At 40.4% G+C, this 24111-nt stretch overlaps 2 protein-coding genes across 4 annotated transcripts in view; both read left to right on the top strand.

The window, feature by feature from the left end:
- Positions 1 to 6203: 6203 nt before the first annotated feature.
- LOC139760840 (uncharacterized) lies at positions 6204 to 12136 on the top strand. Its single transcript, XM_071684509.1, has 8 exons — positions 6204 to 6261; positions 6977 to 7075; positions 7531 to 7759; positions 8442 to 8610; positions 8997 to 9169; positions 9924 to 10072; positions 11129 to 11293; positions 11983 to 12136. Exons 1-8 carry the CDS (start codon positions 6243 to 6245, stop codon positions 12099 to 12101), a joined length of 1122 nt encoding a protein of 373 aa, XP_071540610.1. The 5' UTR covers positions 6204 to 6242; the 3' UTR covers positions 12102 to 12136.
- Positions 12137 to 17149: 5013 nt separating this feature from the next.
- Positions 17150 to 24111, top strand: part of LOC139760843 (oplophorus-luciferin 2-monooxygenase non-catalytic subunit-like) — a 30204-nt gene continuing 23242 nt past the window's right edge. For 2 of the 3 annotated variants that reach the window (XM_071684513.1, XM_071684512.1), the window contains exons 1-3: positions 17150 to 17225; positions 19292 to 19378; positions 19620 to 19851. In XM_071684513.1, the coding sequence (XP_071540614.1) occupies positions 17165 to 17225; positions 19292 to 19378; positions 19620 to 19851 (380 nt within the window). In that variant the 5' untranslated portion in view covers positions 17150 to 17164. Of the gene's footprint in view, positions 17277 to 19291; positions 19379 to 19619; positions 19852 to 24111 lie in introns of all 3 variants that reach the window. The other variant, XM_071684515.1, reaches the window with a different exon arrangement.

Here is a 24111-nt window from a genome sequence, read left to right as displayed (position 1 = left end):
TGTGCGCAGGAGGATGGATGTGCTGGAAATGAGATGTTTGAGGACAATGTGTGGTGTGAGGTGGTTTGATCGAGTAAGTAACGTAAGGGTAAGAGAGATGTGTGGAAATAAAAAGAGCGTGGTTGAGAGAGCAGAAGAGGGTGTTTTGAAATGGTTTGGGCACATGGAGAGAATGAGTGAGGAGAGATTGACCAAGAGGATATATGTGTCGGAGGTGGAGGGAACGAGGAGAAGAGGGAGACCAAATTGGAGGTGGAAAGATGGAGTGAAAAAGATTTTGTGTGATCGGGGCCTGAACATGCAGGAGGGTGAAAGGAGGGCAAGGAATAGAGTGAATTGGAGTCATGTGGTATACAGGGGTTGACGTGCTGTCAGTGGATTGAATCAAGGCATGTGAAGCGTCTGGGGTAAACCATGGAAAGCTGTGTAGGTATGTATATTTGCGTGTGTGGACGTGTGTATGTACATGTGTATGGGGGGGGGGGGGGGGGGGGTTGGGCCATTTCTTTCGTCTGTTTCCTTGCGCTACCTCGCAAACGCGGGAGACAGCGACAAAGTATAAAAAAAAAAAAAAAAAAAAAAAAAAAAAAAAATATATATATATATATATATATATATACACTGCGTGTTGTAGAAGGCGACTAGAAGGGGTGGGAGCGTTGGGCTGGAAATCCTCCCCACTTGTTTATAATTTTTCAAAAGAAGGAGCAGAGAAGGGGGCCAAGTGAGGATAATCCCTCAAAGGCTCAGTTCTCTGTTCTTAGTGCTACCTCACTAATGTGGGAAATGGCGAATAGTACGAAAAAAAATATATATATTATACTTATACTTAATTGCAGTTTCCCGCGTCAAGCGATGTAGTGCCATGAAACAGATGAAGAATGGCCCATCCATTCATATACACATTATATAGGGGATGTGTGGATCAGGTGTTTGCTTTGAAGAATGTATGTGAGAAATACTTAGAAAAGCAAATGGATTTGTATGTAGCATTTATGGATCTGGAGAAGGCATATGATAAGAGTTGATAGAGATGCTCTGTGGAAGGTATTAAGAATATATGGTGTGGGAGGCAAGTTGTTAGAAGCAGTGAAAAGTTTTTATCGAGGGTGCAAGGCATGTGTACGTGTAGGAAGAGAGGAAAGGGATTGGTTCTCAGTGAATGTAGGTTTGCGACAGGGGTGTGTGATGTCTCCATGGTTGTTTAATTTGTTTATGGATGGGGTTGTTAGGGAGGTGAATGCAAGAGTTTTGGAAAGAGGGGCAAGTATGCCGTCTGTTGCGGATGAGAGAGCTTGGGAAGTGAGTCAGTTGTTCACTGATGATACAGCGCTAGTGGCTGATTCATGTGAGAAACTGCAGAAGCTGGTGACTGAGTTTGGTAAAATGTGAAAGAAGAAAGCTGAGAGTAAATGTGAATAAGAGCAAGGTTATTAGGTACAGTAGGCTTGAGGGTCAAGTCAATTGGGAGGTAAGTGTGAATGGAGAAAAACTGGAGGAAGTGAAGTGTTTTAGATATCTGGGAGTGGATTTGGCAGCGGATGGAACCATGCAAGTGGAAGTGAATCATAGGGTGGGGGAGGGGGCGAAAATTCTGGGAGCGTTGAAGAATGTGTGGAAGTCGAGAGCATTAACTCGGAAAGCAAAAATGGGTATGTTTGAAGGAATAGTGGTTCCAACAATGTTATATGGTTTGCAATGCGTGGGCTATGGATAGAGTTGTGCGGAGGAGGGTGGATGTGCTGGAAATGAGATGTTTGAGGACAATATGTGATGTGAGGTGGTTTGATCGAGTAAGTGATAATAGGGTAAGAAGATGTGTGGTAATAAAAAGAGTGTGGTTGAGAGAGCAGAAGAGGGTGTTTTGAAATGGTTTGGTCACATGGAGAGAATGAGTGAGGAAAGATTGACCAAGAGGATATATGTGTCGGAGGTGGAGGGAACGAGGAGAAGTGGGAGACCAAATTGGAGGTGGAAAGATGGTGTGAAAAAGATTTGAGTGATCGTGGCCTGAACATGCAGGAGGGTGAAAGGCGTGCAAGGAATAGAGTGAATTGGAACGATGTTTTATACCGGGGTCGACGTGCTGTCAATGGATAGAACCAGGGCATGTGAAGCATCTAGGGTAAACCATGGAAAGTTCTGTGGGGCCTGGATGTGGAAAGGGAGCTGTGGTTTCGGTGCTTTATTACATGACAGCTAGAGACTGAGTGTGAACGAATGGGGCCTTTGTTGTCCTTTCCTAGCGCTACCTCACACACATAAGGGGGAAGGGGGTTGTTATTTCATGTGTGGCGAGGTGACGATGGGAATGAATAAAGGCAGACAGTATGAATTATATACATGTGTATATATGTATATGTCTGTGTGCATATATATATGTGTACGTTGAGATGTATAGGTATGTATATTTGCGTGTGTGGACGTGTATGTATATACATGTGTATGTGGATGGGTTGGGCCATTCTTTCGTCTGTTTCCTTGCACTACCTCGCTAACGCGGGAGACAGCGACAAAGCAAAATAATAATAATGATAATAATAAAAAGAATATATATATATATATATATATATATATATATATATATATATATATATATATATATATATATATATATATATATATACACACACATAAATGCCCATACATGCACATATACTTACATATTTATAGACATACACTGACATATACACGTACATATTCATACTTGCTAGCCTTCATCCATTTCTGGCGCTACCCAGCCCCACAAGAAACAGGAACACAACCCCCTACTTCAGTGAGATAGCGCCAGGAAAACAGACAAAAAAGGCCACATTCGTTCACACTCAGGCATGTTATTTAAAACAATTTGAGGTATGAATTGATACCATGAGGTTTTACCTAGGTCTTTCAGCGACTACTGTAATTACTATATGCACAAGAACTGCAATGTCGCTTCCATCCAACACTAACAATCTCAAGTCTCATTCTGGGAACGGTGACATAATTGATCCAACCTTGCCTTTTTCTTCACATGACCTAACAATTTTTGCGTAAGTCCAGGCTGCCAAGGTTTTCGTAGGTTCTTTTGATTTCCAACAAGTGTCTAACCAACCTTTACATTATTCCCAAGTATGCAAAACATTACTCTGCAGATACATATCATTTTATTTTCTAGTTGAAGGTAATTGACTGTACTTCACATTTTACCTTCGCATTTCAAAGCTCAAAATTTTTAATATGAGAGAAGAAAGGGTTGAGATAGGAACACACATATGTGATTATACTGTGGGTTATTCACAGTATAATACATAAAATCGCCATAATGAATTGCGAATATCAGTGTTTCGTAAGCAATAAACAGTTATAACTCGAACATGAATTACAAAAAACTAATTTCAACCCTTGAAAAAAGTTCTTTATAGCTACCCTAAAATTGACTGTTTTCTATAATGGCAAATACTACCATTTTCTATGAGTTTTCAACCAACGTCGTTCACTTGTAGATGGCGTTGCATTACCGTTACACGTAAACTAAGCCAAATGAGCCAAAGTTACGCATCCGTAGAGCATCTTCAATACCGATTATTTGTTTACTTGTGCTGTCTCTAAGTTGTACATCTATTGGAGGATTATTGTAAAATACTGTGTCCCTGGGATGTTTTTACTGCCACAGGTCGGCCCGTAAGTAATTGTAGTGTATTAGGCTCTTTCAGGTAGAAATGTTTTTAGTGAGGATGATGTACATGTGAACCTTGTCATTCACATTGGTTTTCTCAGTCGTCATTTGAACTGTGGGATGTGTATATTGCCCGTAGAAATCAGTAGTAAGGATGTCAGACACTAAATGACAGGTTGGTACAGCTGGACTCCAAAGCAAACGTTTATCAGTACTAATAATATATTACTAATTCGGGATGGACTAAAGTGAAGGCTCTCTTGAAACCGAAAATAGGCAAGGGGTACGACTGTTGAATGTGGTTGACACTCACTGGACTAGGGTGTGTTTCTGTGCTGAGAATAGATATTTCATAATTGGCCTGTTGTCATTATAAAGAATAATTTTCAGTGATAATTTGGAACTGCCAGTCTTGTTTACTTCCCAGTGTACGGAGATTTACATTTCATGCACGACAACAAATTAAACTTATCCCAGGTAATATACATCGTACCCTTAATGGGATGACCTGATCGCTATGAAATGCCTTTTTTTTTTTAGGGTACGGTGTTAGAATCTCTGAATCGTGAAAAAAATGTAGACAAACGTCAGATCTATAGAGTTGGTATGAATTTATTTTGAAAAATTTAGAAGTGCTATCAATAGTGGATATACTCAGAGGCGGACTAGTGAAAAAAAAAATATCAGGACAGGACGTCATTAGGGAAATGATTGTTGTGTTACGTGTCAAATTGACTCTTTGGGATGGGAATGGGGACGCGACCCTGGAATCACGACTATCTTGGGAGATGTTTATCTTGCAGCGGTCATAATGAACAACCCAGTTAAGCTTGCCAAACTGTATATAATATATAATGGCGGTTGAATGTGAGGCTGTAGATTCTTAATCCACGCAGATGTCGTACGGAATGGAAATAAAGTAGTTAGCCATTACTTATCACTTATTCGTCGATTTGGCTGTGAAATACACGCAAGCACCATGCTAGTATAAGCATCTTAAGTTAACGCGGCCAGTTGTTATCAGCTGTACATATGGTTGTATTCCCTTACATACCTCTCGAGACTAGTGAGATGCAAGCTATATTTCTGGAAAGCGATGCTGAAACGATAGCGGAATAATTACATAAATTTTAACCCAGGCATTTTGAGGCTAGTCAGTATATCTGATTTTCTTTCATCCCTTGTATTTTAGAATATAATTTTTTTAGTGTGAAATATTTTTAGATGTGAAGAGAACAGTATTATAAATCACGGAGGCTTCTGATTCACTGTCGTCCATTTAGAAATAAGGATGGGCTACCCGCAGTTAGGTCCGGACTAGGCTAATTTGTGGCCCGGTTTATTGACTGATAAATGTTGTTTAGAACGTTACTGAAGGTAAAGATTAGAATAAAAACACTGAAATGACTAGTTACGGTTATACCTTTTAGAAAGCACCAGCTACATAGAATTCTTGGTCTTGTGGCCTTTATTTAAAAAATACCCACAAAAGTCGTTGTGTTTATTGAACTCGAAGAAAAGAAATCCAGTGTTCTTCGGAGCCGATGACATCAACGTAACATTAAAAATCTTGTAGATGTTGCGACCGTCTTTTGTATTCGGTCCACTGCACCCCGGGCAGCTTTCAGGCGGGATTTTGCGATATCGTGGCAGGAGATTAAGTTAGTTATATGGGTAAAGGTTACAGGCAAAAGAATTTTTTTTACATGATACTGCAGAGAGCGAGAGAGAGAGAGAGCAAGACCTTAGCACTTCATCGTTTATCTCTCTCTCTCTCTCTCTCTCTCTCTCTCTCTCTCTCTCTCTCTCTCTCTCTCTCTGTATTAGGTGTTAGGCAGCCACCGTACAGGGAGGTATTAGTAAAATCCGCCTAGATCCCGGTTGGATATGTATAGGGTTAGTGATGGTATGCGCAGTGAGCCATCAAGTCAGCGGCTGTCGCCTATTACTCCTATGGCCTAGGTTACTGTAGTTTATTTCTGACTTACCCACTAGCGGGCTGCAGACATTCTGTACACAAACGTAAAATCACCATCTCACGAACACTCGGCTCGTTCTTCGTGAGGTCACTCTCTAGCCTTAGCCAAAAGGGTTTAGAAATAGTTTTCACTAGTATTATATAAGAGAAGGTAAAGTCAGTTATGTACACTCCTTTAATAAAGTGAGCGAGGTCGTCTAAGTTGGGATTAGGCAGGCTATGCACAGCGGAACAGTTTGAGGTGGGGGCCACAGCTGGAAAGCTGCGGACGAAGGGCAGCGAAATAGTTTGAGGTGAAGGCAAGGCTACTGCAGAAGAGGGTCTGTAAAGTATTGTGAGGTGAGGGCTACTGCAGACGAAGGTTAGCGAGGCTGTGTGAGATGAAGGGTACTTGTAGACGAGGGTCAGTCGGTAAGGTATTGTGGGGTAAGGGCTATGCTGACGAGGATCATTGAGGTAACTTGAAGTGGGGGGCTGCTGCAGACAAGGGAGAGAGGTTGGAGGTCCTGTTATCGCTGTCTAGAGGAGTGTGGCACGCCATCCAACCACGGGTATATCAGGGAGTAGTGGCCGTCCGCCTAGCACATAACTTAGACGAGCTCAGCCATGTTCAGTATGTACTCAGGTAAGCTACTACTAATCTCCATCCCTCAGGTTCATTTATTCCCAAACGTTGTTACCATGGGTCTTCAGCGTTTTGACCTCACCCGTAAGATATTCAATGAGGTACTGTTTCATTGTGTCTCGAGGCTATCTGGCTACTGCGAGATAAATATTAAGGCCTGTGGAGTCATAACCTCGAGTCAAGGGCTGTTGTATGCAAGGCCGCCGCGGTGCCTGAAATGGGCTGTGGCCCAGTAGACTTGCAATGAATGGTGCAATGACCTACCGTAAGTGAGATCTGGTGTGGTGCATATATAGGGCTGGTAACTTTTATTACGACGTTCTTGCACCTTCGAGGCACGATACAATAAGAAGCAGGGAAATAATGGACTCCTCTGGAGCTAGAAGTTTATTGAGGAAACGCGCCCCCTTTCGTTAACTGACGATGATACAGCCTCGCCATCAAGGGAGGTGACCTTCACTCGCATGGCGCGGAGACCAACTGTAATCAACGATGAGCCCTAATGATACCTCCTCCTTTCCCCAAACAGCGTCTTTCCGTTTTCAAGAGTCGAGTCTAAAACACCTCTCGAGCTCAGAATAAATGCCTGTCTTATTTATCTTTGTTATTATTTATTATAATCAGTATGGTTACAACTGGGGCTTTTGTCTTTACCACGTCGGCTGACTGACTATCCATGTCTAGCAGGAGTGTGAGATGTTTTGCATCGTTGCAGGTGTGAGGGTTGCTGTGATATGTGTGCTGGTGACCGCCATCAGCACCACCGCTGGAGCCTTCGAAGCACACCTTCCACCCCAGCATCTCCAGCACAACGGTGAGTCTTGCCTCTATCCTATCTCTATGTTTCTTCCTCCCATATATATATATATATATATATATATATATATATATATATATATATATATATATATATATATATATATATATGGCTAACATGTACGAAAAAGTATTTATATATTTTCTGCTATAATGAAATGTCATTTACACTTCTGTTAATTTGGATGTGAGGTGATATGGAACGAACGAAAACTAACACATACGTCAAGACACCAGAATTCCATGTTGTTTAAGGGTCAAGTCAAAGATCATGTCATTTTATCTCAAGGTTCGTGCTCAAGGTTTGAATCAACGCTCAGTGTTTCCTATTCATAATCTGATTTTGTCTTTACTGATACTAAAGTAAGGAAGATATTATAGTCACATAAGGACCCATGTATGAATAAGGATACACACAAACATCATTGTAGCAGTGTGTCCATTGTCTTGCAGAAGTTGGAAAGGGTGGGTTCCCCTGCCCTGCAGATGCCGACATCTTTCCATGTACTTGTGAGTTCGACTCGGCGGGGAACCTCGACCTAACCTGCGTCAACATCACGACAAACGATCTCAGCAGGGTCTTCATGGCGGAATTCCCCTTCAACAGATTCAACAAATTTACTCTTCAAAACTCCACAATCCCTGTACTTGAAAATGGTGTCTTCGGAAGTGTGACTTTCAAGTAAGTTTAGCATCTTGTCTGCAGAACAATATTTTGGTTAATGTAACAAAATACGGGTCCCATGATGGCAATAAGGATTCTTTTTTCTTCATCATTCTTCTTTTATAGTTAGAGCAGGAAACTGAATTTAATTTTACAGCTGATGATTACGAGTCTAGAGTACAGATGTTTTCTGATAACGAAGAATGTGTTTATATTACGTGAGAATGATAAAATATGATGCAAATATTAAGAATTACATTATTATTAGTAATAGTGGTAGTAGTAGTAGTATCTTTATCAGTATTATTTTTGTTTCTGATAGGTGTGTTCCTTTGATATGATTTCTCCAGATCCATAAATGCCACATTCAGCTCAGTTTGTCTTCGCATTTGTCAAATTTTTCACAGCAAACACCTGGTCCACAGAACGTCTACCAATTCTGAAACCTCATTTTTCCTCCTTTCTGATGCTGTGCATGCCACCACCCTCTCGATCACCACTTTCCCTTATAACTTACTTTTGCCACATGTTACCCTTATAGAAAGGGGTTATACAAACATCCCAACTCACCTACCTTAGGCCATGCAAATATCGTTAGTATTCTGAAGTTGTCGAAGCTAGTTGGGGAGGATAAACTCGTGGCACTTGCTTTCAGTTGTCGCTATTGCCTTTTAACTTCATCTTCATTTACACTCCCAAGATCAGTGTTGCTTGAGTCTAACAACATGACCACTATTGAGGCTTTGGCGTTAGAGAATTCCTACGGTGTCCTGGAGCACTTCATCATGCACGAGGAACCCGCTGACACTCCTTACACCTGGCCATTACCTGATATCGCTAACTTCATCCATCTGAAGGAAATTGATATTGTAAGTACCGCGTAGGATCCATTAGAAACCCGCCATTCCCAAATATATATATATATATATATATATATATATATATATATATATATATATATATATATATATATATATATATATATATGCAGAAAATGAAATAGAGATTATTATTATTATTATTATTATTATTATTATTATTATTATTATTATTATTATTATTATTGTAGAATTTATCCTACGTCCTTTATCAGTTAAATATGTCTGGCTCTCCTTATTACCAGATAAAATTGCTAACTGAATCTCAATAGTTTAATGGAATAAATGAGGATCATACTGTCATGTAATGACTATCTTTTCCTCGTAAAACCTCAGGAGTTCGCGATAGCAATAGTTCAATCCATTGTCCTTAACAGAGTGGTCCGTATGCTGCTATGGAGCCCCTGGAGTCCAGCACCCTCACTGACGTGATCCTCAGTCTGTACGAGCTGACCTCCTTGCCTCCCAACCCCTTTTCTGGTGCTGTGGGCATCAAGACACTCATCTTGCAAGAAACTAAGCTGGAGAACATCGAACCAAGGACTTTCGAGTAAGTACGGATCTTGTGTTGATATTTTCCTCCGTCAGGCTGCGTCTGTGTCGGTCCATCATAGTGAACATCACTTGGGGTCGTAACGAGCATCTCCCACTAGCGGTTCTCGGAATATCATCTTTCAGAGTCGATCTCGCAACATGGCCCTCACCTAAAAAGCTTCCCGTCGCAGTTTGATGGTCTTGGATCCCTGGTTATCTTGCTCACATTCATTTATCATCCCCCACACTGCATTTCTCTCACGCCATAATTTGAAGTAATCTCTTAAAAATCCTCCACGATTCTTGTTCACTCTAGCCTGACACGTGATTCTAAAGAATCACGTGTCAGACTAGAGTGAAAAAGAATCGTGGAGTTGATAGAGTTGCTTGCTGGCCCATTACATACTCAGTAATAAACCAGTAAATGCTGGAAAATATTATCTCTGCTGCCATGATAGTTTTAATCACCCACAGCCAGGCAGTTCTGACTATTCCATCCAATGACACCCACCTTTCCCCAATATACAGTGCCGTCATCACTTCCGTCTCCACACAAAGGAGCTTTGTGGTTATTGTGTAGCGGGGGTAGATGGTGGGCGATTGAGACGTGACCTTTCACTTCAGTTATATTTTTAAATGGTCATAGATACAGTTATTACTATTTCATGGAATTTGATTGTAAACGTTTACCTTTCGTGTTAACTACTTGTTAAATGTTTTCGGTTCGATCATTTTTTAATATATATATGTATATTTTTTTTTCTCCTCAGGCTACTTACAGCGCTTAAGAAACTGGAGATATCTGACGCCCATCTGAAAGAACTTACGGAGTCTTCCATGGCCTTCACCTCCGGAAGCCTGGCATTTGTTAACCTCTCCAAGAATGATATATCTAATGTCATGAAGGATGCATTCTCAGGTCTGACTCTTGTGTTCATTGTTACAGTACATGGTTATTTGGTCTGCGTATGATTCTTTACTTTTTTATCCATTTTTACACTGTTTACCGTAACCTGGTGCATTATTGTGCATAACCGTTTCTGCATCCTTTCTAAAGATCCCACGTTGTGTATTGGTAATAAATACGTAAGGGAACCTAGGGATTGGAAAGAATAAAAGTTGTATACATGCTATTTTAGAAGCAGGGACTCCGTGTATTTGGAGTTAATGAGGAGTATAGAGACTGTGGTTGGAAGACCTGACGATTATCGTAAGGTGTTCCACACAACATGGCTTTTTGTGTTCAGAGTGACACTGAGAAGCTTGGTGGAGTGAACAGCGTGGCGGAGGCTGGTGCCTGATGAGCTAAGCAGGAGATTGTTAGAAGTGAGGTTGATATGCATGAACCGCAGGCTTGGTGTGATTGCTGATAACGCAGCTGGCGTTGGTTCAGTTCAGGAAGCTGCTGACTGTGTTCTGGAGTTGTAGGCGAAATAACTTGATACCCGTGGTGGGGTCGTCGACGTGGACGGTACTTCCTTACCAGGTCATCTTTCGTAAGAAAAAACACAAAGAGTTTTACAACGTGACCTGTGGTGCACCGTACATATGGGACAGGAAGATAGAAACGGTTCGTAGGAAGCACAAAGCCTGGCGACACTCGCAGCGAGTCTGCACGCCAGGCACTGAGATTTCTCCACAACTTAATTTAATGGCTTTATTGTTAATAAGATTTTTTGAATGAATTCGACTCTTACAAACTGTTGAATTTCCGTATACAGTCCACATTCACAATTTCATTATTCATTTCACCATTCATCAGCTACTCCTACTATAAAAGTACGTCTTCACATCTTTTCTAAAGTTTCTTTCATGTTATGTCTCATATATATATATATATATATATATATATATATATATATATATATATATATATATATATATATATATATATATATAAGACGAGAATTTCTAATTTATTCATTCCTTTCGTATATCCGTAGGTTACTAACTCTGCTTTAACCATTCTCTGCAGGACTACCAAAGAGTGCGGTCGTTGACCTGAGTGACAACATGCTCTTGGAGTTGAAGAGGGATGCGTTCTCTTCTCTCCTCACTAGCCTGACAGCCGGATATATTGATGTGGGGAGAAACCCACTCTTGTGCGGCTGTGATCTCGTCTGGCTCCTCTACCTTAATGGTAACAAACTGTTTTCTGTTTTCATTTGCCCCAACTTTTCACCAATTTTATTTAGTTTTCGTTGTCCGCTACAGCTTCGAATTTTCTTTGTTGTACCCTCAGATCTTCTATACAGCTCAAAGCACTTTGACAGTATGTGTAATTCGGATTTTCAGGATTTCTTCTCATAGTCTTTCCACTTTCCTTGCCGTAGTATATATTAACGATAGAATTTTCTTTTGTATCATCAAAATTAACAACTTTCAAAATCAAAATTTCTGATCTTTTACTTTAGACAATTCCTTCAGATCCTTCTCCTCCCGAGAAATACATACTGCAACCTTTCTATGCGCTAAACGCATCTACTGGTCAGAAAATTATCGAGTTTTCATAGAAATTAATTTTTGTAACGTGTGATGTCAGCTCCGTCCGACTGAAATCAAGCGACGTTTGTGTTGGTGGCCAAAAACTTCGTCTACGTTATTTTGTTTCCCGACAACGTAAAACATTTTTATGCGTCGGTGTCCAACATCTAAATGTACGTTTGTGAAGGTGCCAGACAATGTAGAGTACTTAAACGTTTATATCCCAAAGTAATTAACCCAGATCTTTGTATCCCAAGGTAATAATTACGCCACTCAGACCGATTCATTTCAGAGTACTCTACTCCTCCCAGACTTAGGCAATTATTTTCACGTTTGTATTTTCAGAGGAACAGCGGGATCGTTTGCATGGGTTGGATTCGTCTTGCGACATTGAAGGAAATTTCAACTTCGATGATCTTTTAGACTTCCTGGAGTACCAGTGCTCCACAAATTCGCCGCTCTGATTTATAATATATGAAGTCAATAAATTATCCTTGAAGTGGAGGTTTATTTTAAGACAATGCTAATGGCAACTGTATGGGCTGTGCATCAACGGATCGTCTCCGTATTTAAATTAAGCTTCTCTATATTCCAGAACACGTTGTCACAAAACTTGCAAGCTCATCTTATGAGCATGAATTTTTGCTTATTTAATTTCGTGCTGTGCGAGACACTTCCATGGGTAAATTAAACCATATATATATATATATATATATATATATATATATATATATATATATATATATATATATATATATATATATTGTAATGGGTAAAGGATTCGGTAATTGCTTGACGTTGTATGCTGCTATGAGTTGTCAACATAACTCGTTCATTTTGGGGGGGCTGCAGATAGTCTACATAGATTATTATTTTTGTACAAAATAATGAAACCACGCCATTTTGTCAACTGAAAATCAAATGCGAATGATTAATAAATCAGGTAGTCTTTAAATGTAATTCTGTTGGCAGCTGTTAAACACACGAGAAGAAAAAAAAAATCTAAGATAAGTTTATTTTTCAAACGGTTCTCCCATTCTTTCAAAGAATAGTACAAGAAAATAACCTATTAAGCACTTTTCATTGAGGTCTTTACCTTGTGATTTTATTTTGTATAGAACTATCTACTGCTTGTTACCAAAGTAGTGTAATCGATGGTGGAAGCCATTATATGCTGAAACTTTTATCTGGTCAGCTGATTTGCAGGTAATTTCTCAACCTTGACCACCGACACTTTCAAAATGCTTTAGTAGACTGAATCTGTAGTTGTGTTTATTGCGATCTTTTTGTCTTTGGTTGTGCGTTCCTGGTACGTTGTTGATAAGAATTTACAGATGTGATGAGATCTGAGATCTATGGCAACTCGTCAATTTCAGGAAACTTAATTTTTCTCAACGCAATTGATCGAAATTGCTGCTTGTGTTGGTATCCGTGGGGGAAGGATGTTGTTGGTAGGCCTGCATGTTTGACAATTTGTCATCCTTAGTATTGTCGGTTGCATGACAACGAATGTGGCTCTTCCGAGAATTAAGGAGGTAATGTGTAAATTGTTCCGGGGGATAACCTTAATGTAGATATAGAATGAGTTGCAGGAGTACTTCCTGATTAGAAGGAATTAAGTTAACGCCTTTGTTTACGAGCTCAAAGGCAGGGAATGGGGGAGATAGGTAAGCTTTCCTTGGCAAGGTGCTGAAAGCAGTTTGAGTGGATACGCTCTAAAAACTTCAACATCATTTTTATTATGCCAAGAATTCATTTTAGGAATGTGGTGTAGTCATACTCTAGAAGTATCTCATGCAATAAGAAAACAGTCTAAGCGTTGTATTATGTATATCTTCAAAATTTTGGAAAAGTGACTCCAAACTTATATAGATATAGTTGTCAAAATAAAACGTTGTTATTTGTTTATGATGTTTAATGGCTTGTCTTGAAGAGAAATGAATAGGTCGATGATGGTCCCGCCAGAAAGCTTTGTCTTGAAGTATAAGTGGCCCCGGAGTCGTGTACGGATGCAAGACGCGAGAATCCCGTACTCTTAAATCTTTGTTTACAGAGACAACAATCCCATACGAGTATAACACAAATTATAAATCTAGAAAACGCGCGTCCACCAATGAATGAATTACCTGCCTTTTTTTTTAGTGGGGGGGGTGGGGATTGCTTACAGATTTTACTGGGTATCTGCTTTAGTCAAATTATGACCATGGTTTAGGTCCGTAGCCAAGGGGTTTCGAAGAGGTCGAAAGCGAAACGAATAGATTTGGTGGTCAAGAGTAAGCAACATACTTTCAGCTGTAGTTGATGGTAGTTTTGTGTAGTTTATGTTAGTTTTGTGTAGTTTTGTGTAGTTTATCGTCTCGGTAGAGATTATGAGTAGAAACCGTATGGCCCAGATGGTGGGTGCATCTTGAGAAATAGTCGTGCAGGTGTCTCACTCACATCCACGCTCTGGTCTTGCCATGGTGGATTGTTTGGACGCTAGTACATGTATGATAATTCCAAGTCTGTGTGCAACGCCTCTGAAGTAAAATTCGTAGCATCTAAGAGAACTATGACCAGCTATTGTTACTGATATGATTCACCGACTCGCCTACAGTAACTGAGTATCAAAGCCAAACGCTGTGTCCATTTGAAACCAGGAATTATTAGAAGCCTTAGATCTAGACATATATATATATATATATATATGTGTGTGTGTGTCTAGGAATCAGTTTACCGTAAGACATTGCTCAAGACTTCATGGCTGAAAAACTGCGAATTGCGCATTATGATGACTGAAGATGCCACTTGGATATACGACTTTACTTGAGCTCAAAAAGAAGAAAAAGAACAGGAAAAAGAAAGATGAAAAGAATACCAGAACGTGCTTGAAGAGAACCTTCACCACGATGACACAACAGTAGATAGACATTGCCCACGTTGATAACATTACAAATTGTTCGGTTGTGAATTTCATCACCTGGCTCTACATTGCAGCATGTATGTATACAGCTGTTTCCCTTCCCACGTAACAACTGTCGTAACGTTTCACAGTTCCTCTCTTTAGTCGTTTATATTGTAACAGCTGTTGTTGTGTTCAGTTTTGCAAAATGATGTACTTTCTCGATTGGTTGGTTAGGCGACCTTTTTTCTTCGGTTTGATTTAACTTTCTCATTTAAAACAATAAAGAACTTGAAACCAATAAACATGATTACACACACACACACGCACACACACACACACACACACACACACACACACACATATTTCTCAAGATATGAATACCCTAGGCGAGGAGAACGAGATGGTGTGATATCATACATAAGGTAACTAAGGTTACTGCTGATGAAAAAGAAAGAATAAAGTATGGATGGGCACGACGAAGGATGAAGTGGATATCATTCGCTCCTCTTTTGAGTGTTAGAGTTCTTTGTTTTCTCCGAGGTTGTGGATTTTTTTATAACTCCTTCCCAGAAACTCTGATTTGTTATTGTTTTTCAGTAATCGTTTTCATTTTCTGTTACTCGAGAACCTAATATATATATTACAAAAGGCCAGAGTAGTGCGCGTGATATATGCAGGTTATCCACGGGGAAATGAAACACTATAAGCTACCAGGTGCACTTTCGTGTTATGATCACATCATCAGGGAAGATACAAGAATGACAAGAATGAGGTAAAGAACAGTCAGTTGATATACAAGAAAGAGACGCAGTGTTGTAGAGATGGATTATCTCCATAGCGTAAACAGGAGAGTATGACTCGTGGTTTGTCTAGGGAGTCTGATTTCTTGTTGGTGTATGTCTGGCATACTGGAATTCAAGGCGGAGGTGGGAATAGAGAAAGAATATCTCTTGAGTGGAGGAGTCTCAAGTGACACCAGGAAAAGCTGCTTGGCAGTAAAACCGATCGAGATGGAATATCTCTTTGAGTAGAACAGTGTCATTGGAGACCAGGAAAAGCTACTTGGCAATCCAGTAAAATCAATCGCGGTCGTCCTGCTCCTGCATTTACTCGAACTGGGACGTACTTGGAATAAACGGATATGCAGTTATATAGCCATACAGCAAGTCACCTGAGTGCGATGATGTCAAAATATTAATATGAAATGTGGACTCACCTAAGGACATGACCAGAGGATCCTGCGTTACAAGGATTGTGTGAACATGCTCCGTACAGAAGTGATATTCTTCCTATTATCTATCACTACCATGATGGTGTTCCCACAGCAGTCTAACGAGGCCAAGGCGTTGTAGTGTTAGGAGGCAACAGGATGTCGGTAACTTCCCAAGTGTCATACAGAGACTATTCTGCAGGCGACCCTTTTGCCAGTTGCTGCAGAGAAACACTCTCTAACCTTGATGGTATACCTGATTTTCATCGTAGTTGTAGTATATCTGCTAGTCTGTATTATGTTTGGGGTAGCAGTAAAATGAGAGCCACATTGTCACCAGGTCAAACACAAATATCTTAGTAGAGGAAAAATCACCCCTTCTCGAGAAATGGGGTAAATTAACAGTCGTAACTAGGACCATATGCTTTTGAATCGTGAAACGATAAGATTAAAAGTTGATTCTTAATTAGTTTATCACAAAATAACGATACGGTTGTTTTCGAGAAAACCACAATAATCATAAATATCCCGGGCAGAGTGGTAAAAAAAAAAAAAAAAGGGGAGGGGGGGAGAACTAAAAGACCCCGGCGAATCACAAGCAACAGTTGTGACTAAGGTCACGCCTTATCTGCGATACAGTGAAGGCTGTTCCGCATATGTAACTTGAAAAGGTAACTGGAGTGACGATTACCAATTCCCCCGATACAGTGTGAGCATGAGGCCATGGCTCTGTTTAGACTTTAGGCTTATCAACTAATAGGGTTATCATGGATGTCATCGTCAACGAATTCAGCACCGGAAAATCTCTTTAGAGCTTTAATCAGTTTTTAAGGCTAATTCAGGACCACATACACACTCAGTTTGCATGTGACTCCTGTAAAGCTGAGCTACTTTCGCCTGTAACTTTACAGCAAAGAATCTGTGCGAGGGTTGATACAGGTTCAGTTGGGATCCTTAGTAGAGGATTTGGGGGGTGGTTAAGGTGGTACCACTGTTGAAGTAGGTGGCATACGACTGTCGAAAAAGACAGTCATAGAAGTAGACCAAGTCAGTTGAGGGATCAAGAAGGCAGTTGATAATTACTAATGTTCACTCTCAGGGAGGCAGGCTAAGTCAATGGCCAGTAAGTGATGTAACGAGGCAGTTTGAGACGGTGGACGTAGCATCCTAGGCAGTGTAAAGCACTGACCATGAGATAGTAGGGTGGCAAGTATTGATAGCGTCAAACCAGATTAACCTTAGTGCTTTGAGATATTGTGTACAAGTAGGGCGGATTGAGGCGACGGCCAAGACGGGTAAGGTCAGTAAGGTATTCTAGGGAAGTGGCGAATCACGCACTATTAAAGTCCGCGGTGTTTGGCTAGGCATTGAGAGCTCTTTGTGTTATCTGTGGAATGGCGATATGTTTCCCATGCCTGGGTATATTTAGGGTCATGCAGCCGCCTGCGTCATTCTTTGCCACACAACTGTTACCCATGAATAGTCACTGTCCAGGTGAGTCAAGTCTTCACACTAGTTGAGTCACCATTGTTCTTCACTGTCCATGTGAGTCATCATTCAACTTCACTGTCCATATGGGTCACCAGTCAACATTTATTATTGTTATAACAGTGTATTCCAGTGATGCATCCCATTGTCAAAAAAAATCCAAGATTGGTTGTAAGAATCTACTTAAAGTTTTAGTATTAATTAAAAAATGCTGAGGCTAAAGCGGATATATCTCGTGATCTGTATATAATTATTATACCTAGCAATGATTTTATGGGTAGATTGAATGATAATGTTAGATATAAATGGCCAGCTAGATGGAACTAAGAAGTCCAAAAGAATAAGCTGTGGAGGATGAAGAAACATGTAGAAGTATGGCCATTTTGAGACTTCATTCTATTGAGTTTTAAGCATATTGTTTTGACCCTAGCCACGTACTAGAGAAAACTACCACAATCTGTTACACTTTGCAGTATTGTCTTGAAACATGTATTAACGGAAAGCCAAAAATTCAGGAGTCACACTCAAATATTAATCATAAACTGTTAAAAGTTGAAGAAATGTACACACAAATATATACATGCACTCACATTCACGTACTTATACATATACGTATCAACATATGCACATATACACACACACAGACATGTACATATATAAACATGCACATGTTCGTTCTTGCCTGCCTTCATCCATTTTCAGCGCCACCCCGCACCACAGGAAACAGCATCGCCACCCTTTTGCGTCAGCGAGATAGCACCAGGAAAGACAAAAAGAAAAAAAGAAAAAATATGTGATTCTGTGTAGATGTGTAGATAATGCAGTTTTTTTTTACATTTTTTAATTCTAAGAAATGTAGAACCAGTAGGTTCATGCCCTTTACATAATCCTCAAAATTAGTGTCAATTTTCACTCCATATGAGTCACTCTTCATCACTGTTGAGTTTAAGTAACCATAAAATGAATACATCAGTGAGATGAAGGTGGTGCAGGATTGCCCCTGTTCCAAGTGCATGTGAAGGGAGGACCGATTGTGGTTCATGAGGCCCACTGTGGCATGGGAGGCCTTTTGTGGTTCAGGAGACACTTGACACTGTGGTGTTAGGTTGTAATGTGATGCTATCTTTTGGTGATCCTGTCTATTTCAGGTAATGTTCTCTTGATAATGTCCTCTCCTCATGAAGATGTGTTGATGTTCTCCTTATGATGGTGATGGCTCCCTGTGTAGATATCCTGTGGTGATGCTTCATTATGGGGATGTTATCCCCTTTTGGTGATGTCTCCATAGGGAATGTTCTCTCCTGTGGTGATTTTCTTTATGAGATGTTGTCCCCTTTTGGTAATGTTTCCTTATGAGAATGATCTCTCCCTTGGTGGTTTCTTTACGGAGATGTCTTCTTCTTGTAATGTCTCCTTGCGAAGATGTCTTATAGTGTTTTTTCCTTGTGGTGATGTTATTTCCTTGTGATGATGATGTAATTTTGCGAGGATGGTGCTTCATGTTGATGTTTTTTCCTTGTGGTTCCTGTGTGTGATGAAACTTTTCTTGCATGCATTTTTCTGTTAGTGTTGTTAACACAGCAGATGATTTTAAATGATCAGTCAATCTCTGTCACTAGTGGTATATCTGTTAGTAGACAAATGACCTGCATTTAATGCAGAATAGAAGACTTAAACTGAGGCAAATTGCCACAGTTGTGCCAACAAGATGACTCAGCTTCCATATGTAATACTTCCTTGATTTTTAGATTGGTATGTGTCCATGAATGGATCACCATATTGTCTAATTTTTTGCTTTCAGTATAAGTCTACATTCAATCTGCTCCCCAATATATATCCATTAGTGAAAAAAAGTAATCAAACAATTATGATGTAAATGATAGGTTTTTGTTTAAGCATAGTTGGTTAGGTTATCTTAGGAAGTTGCTCAGTTATAGTCCTGGCATTGGTTTCTGTTAAAGCATATTTTAGTTAGGTTATTTTGAGAAGTTGTTCAGAAATAGTCCTGGCATTGATGACATAGAAACCCTATGGCTGTTTGTATGTTAATGCAACTCTTTTTGTTGTTGCAGGTGTAAGGGCCACACTCGTGTGTGTGGTTGTGGTCGTGCTTGTCACAACCACCACAGCCTACAGCCCACAGCTACCACCATACAGTGGTAAGTCTGAACCCTTTGAGCATGATGTGGCCTTTGGTGGTGCCATATTACCTAGTATTTCTTGGTTTGTTTGGCTATATAGATGTAATAGTCAAGGGAAACCTGATCTGGCAATGACCTTTCCAAGGAAGGAACCAGTTTCTTTGAAGAAGGTAAAATCATATATCATTGATATGAAATACTAAATACAACCCACACAGATTTCATACTCATTTCTTAATACTATTTCATGTTCTTACAGGAGACAAAATGAAAAACTTCCCTTGCCCAGAAGCAGAAGACATTGCTCCTTGTCAGTGCACGTTTGATGCAATGACTGGTATTTTCGATCTCCTTTGTGTTGGTTTAAATGAAACACAGCTGGACATGATATTTGCTGTTGATTTTCCCTTTGATGCATTCACCACACTTACGCTTCAAAACTCCAACATTCCTGTTCTCAAGGAAAATGTATTTGGAAGTAAAAATTTCAAGTATGTATAAAAGGAAAGTTAATAAATTATCTTGGAAAGCAAAAATGGGTATGTTTGAAGGAATAGTGGTGCCAACAATGTTATATGGTTGCAAGGTGTGGGCTATAGATAGGGTTGTGCGGAGGATGTGGATGTGTTGGAAATGAGATTTTTGAGGACAGTATGTGGTGTTAGGTGGTTTGATTGAGTAAGTAATGAAAGGGTAAGAGAGATGTGTGGTAATAAAAAGAGTGTGGTTGAGAGAGCAGACGACGATGTATTGAAATAGCTTGGTGACATGGAGAGAATGAGTGAGGAAAGATTGACAAAGAGGATATATGTGTCAAGAGGTACAGGGGACGAGGAGAAGTGGGAGACCAAATTGAGTGGAAGGATGGAGTGAAAAAGATTTTGAGTGATTGGGGCCTTAACATGCAGGAGGGTGAAAGGCGTGCAAGGAATAGAGTGAATTGGAACAATGTAGTATACTGGGGTCGACGTGCTGTCAATGGTTTGAACCAGGCCATGTGAAGTGTCCATGGAAAGTTTTGTGGGGCCTGAATGTGGTAAGGGAGCTGTGGTATCGGTGCATTATACATGACAGCTAGAGACTGAGTGTGAACGAATGTGCCCTTTGTTGGCTTTTCCTAGCGCTACCTTGTGCCCATGCGGGGGGAAGGGGTTGTCATTGCATGTGTGGCAGGTCGGCGGCAGGAATGAATAAAGGCAGTAAGTATGAAATATGTACATATGTATATGTCTGTGTATGTATATATATGTATACGTTGAAATGTATAGGTATGTATATATGTGTGTGTGGACGTGTATGTACATATATGTGTGTGTGGATGGGTTGGGCCATTCTTGTGTCTGTTTCCTTTGACTATCACACTAATGCGGGAGACAGCGACAAAGTATAATAAAATAAATATATAAATGTATGTATGTATATATATCTTTTTTTCTTTCAAACTATTCGCCATTTCCCGCATTAGCAAGGTAGCTTTAAGAACAGAGGACTGGGCCTCTGAGGGAATATCCTCACCTGGCCCCCTTCTCTGTTCCTTCTTTTGGAAAATTAAAAAAAAAAAAGAGGGGAGGATTTCCAGCCCCCCACTCCCTCCCCTTTTAGTCGCCTTCTACAACACACAGGGAATACGTGGGAAGTATTCTTTCTCCCCTATCCCCAGGGATAATGTGTGTATATATATATATATATATATATATATATATATATATATATATATATATATATTATATTATTTTATTTATTATACTTTGTCGCTGTCTCCCGCATTTGCGAGGTAGCGCAAGGAAACAGACGAAAGAAATGGCCCAAACCCCCCCCCCATACACATGTATATACATACGTCCACACACGCAAATATACATACCTACACAGCTTTCCATGGTTTACCCCAGACGCTTCACATGCCTTGATTCACTCCACTGACAGCACGTCAACCCCGATATACCACATCGCTCCAATTCACTCTATTCCTTGCCCTCCTTTCACCCTCCTGCATGTTCAGGCCCCGATCACACAAAATCTTTTTCACTCCATCTTTCCACCTCCAATTTGGTCTCCCTCTTCTCCTCATTCCCTCCACCTCCGACACATATATCCTCTTGGTCAATCTTTCCTCACTCATTCTCTCCATGTGCCCAAACCACTTCAAAACACCCTCTTCTGCTCTCTCAACCACGCTCCTTTTATTTCCCCACATCTCTCTTACCCTTACGTTACTCACTCGATCAAACCACCTCACACCACACATTGTCCTCAAACATCTCATTTCCAGCACATCCATCCTCCTGCGCACAACTCTATCCATAGCCCACGCCTCGCAAACATACAACATTGTTGGAACCACTATTCCTTCAAACATACCCATTTTTCCTTTCCGAGATAATGTTCTCGACTTCCACACATTCTTCAAGGCCCCCAGAATTTTCGCCCCCTCCCCCACCCTATGATCCACTTCCGCTTCCATGGTTCCATCCGCTGCCAGATCCACTCCCAGATATCTAAAACACTTCACTTCCTCCAGTTTTTCTCCATTCAAACTCACCTCCCAATTGACTTGACCCTCAACCCTACTGTACCTAATAACCTTGCTCTTATTCACATTTACTCTTAACTTTCTTCTTTCACACACTTTACCAAACTCAGTCACCAGCTTCTGCAGTTTCTCACATGAATCAGCCACCAGCGCTATATCATCAGCGAACAACAACTGACTCACTTCCCAAGCTCTCTCATCCCCAACAGACTTCATACTTGCCCCTCTTTCCAAAACTCTTGCATTTACCTCCCTAACAACCCCATCCATAAACAAATTAAACAACCGTGGAGACATCACACACCCCTGCCGCAAACCTACATTCACTGAGAACCAATCACTTTCCTCTCTTCCTACACGTACACATGCCTTACATCCTCGATAAAAACTTTTCACTGCTTCTAACAACTTTCCTCCCACACCATATATTCTTAATACCTTCCACAGAGCATCTCTATCAACTCTATCATATGCCTTCTCCAGATCCATAAATGCTTCATACAAATCCATTTGCTTTTCTATATATATATATATATATATATATATATATATATATATATATATATATATATATATATATCTTTCTTTCTTTCTTTCACACTATTCGCCATTTCCCGCATTAGCGAGGTAGTGTTGAGAACAGAGGACTGGGCCTTTAAGGGAATATCCTCACCTGGCCCCCTTCTCTGTTCCCTCTTTTGGAAAAAAAAAAAAAAAAAAGCGAGAGGGGGAGGATTTCCAGCCACCCGCTCCCTCCCCTTTTAGTCGCCTTGTACGACACGCAGGGAATACGTGGGAAGTATTCTTTCTCCCCTATCACCAGGGATAAATATATATATATATATGTGTGTGTGTGTGTGTGTGTGTGTGAGCGGGTCAGGGAGAATGGTTTGGTAAACAGAGAAGAGGTAGTGAAAGCTTTGCGGAAGATGAAAGCTGATAAGGCAGCGGTTTTGGATGGTATTGCAGTAGAATTTATTAAAAATGGGGGTGGCTGTGTTGTTAATTGGTTGGTAAGGATATTAACTGTATGTATGGTTCATAGTAAAGTGCCTGAGGATTGGCGGAATGCATGCATAGTGCCATTGTATGAAGGCAAAGGGGATAAAGGTGAATGTTCAAATTACAGAGGTGTAAGTTTGTTGAGTATTCCTGGAAAATTATATGGGAAGGTATTGATTGAGAGGGTAAAGGCATGTACAGAGCACCAGATTGGGGAAGAGTAGTGTGGTTGAAGAAGTGGTAGATGATGTGTGGATCAGGTGTTTACTTTCAAGAATGTATGTGAGAAATACTTAGAAAAACAGATGGATTTGAATGTAGCATTTATGAATCTGGAGAAGGCATATGATAGAGTTGATTAGAAAAACAGATGGATTTGAATGTAGCATTTATGAATCTGGAGAAGGCATATGATAGAGTTGATAGAGATGCTTTGTGGAAGGCATTAAGAGTATATGGTGTAGGAGGTAAGTTGCTAGAAGCAGTGAAAAGTTTTACCAAGGATGTAAGGCATGTGTACGAGTAGGAAGAGAGGAAAGTGATTGGTTCCCAGTGAATGTCGGTTTGTGGCAGGGATGCGTGATGTCTCCATGGTTGTTTAATTTGTTTATTGATGGGGTAGTTAGGGAGGTGAATGCAAGAGTTTTGGAGAGAGTGGCAAGTATGCAGTCTTTTGTGGATGAGAGGGCTTGGGAAGTCAGTTGTTGTTCGCTGATGATACAGCTGATTCAGGTGAGAAACTGCAGAAGCTGGTGACTGAGTTTGGTAAAGTGTTTGAAAGAAGAAAGCTGAGAGTAAATGTGAATAAGAGCAAGGTTAATAGGTAATGTAGGGTTGAGGGACAAGTTGATTAGGAGATAAGTTTGAATGGAGAAAAACTGGAATAAGTGAAGTGACTTAGATATCTTACAGTGGATTTAGCAGCGGATGGAACCATGGAAGCGGAAGTGAGTCACAGGGTGGGGCAGGGTTGGGGGGGAAGGTTCTGGGAGCATTGAAGAATGTGTAGAAGGTGAGAACATTATCTGTGAGAGCAAAAATGGGTATGTTTGAAGGATTATTGGTTCCAACAATGTTGTATGGTTGCGAGGCATGGGCTATAGATAGGGTTGCACGGAGGAGGGTGGATCTGTTGGAAATGAAATGTTTGAGGACAATATGTGGTGTGAGATGGTTTGATAGAGTAAGTAATGAAAGGGTAGGAGAGATGTGTGGT

This window comes from Panulirus ornatus, chromosome 38, assembly GCF_036320965.1.
Source record: "Panulirus ornatus isolate Po-2019 chromosome 38, ASM3632096v1, whole genome shotgun sequence".
NCBI lineage: Eukaryota > Metazoa > Arthropoda > Malacostraca > Decapoda > Palinuridae > Panulirus > Panulirus ornatus.
The sequence above is the reverse complement of the archived record's forward strand: the minus strand, read 5'-3'. Positions and strand labels throughout refer to the sequence as shown.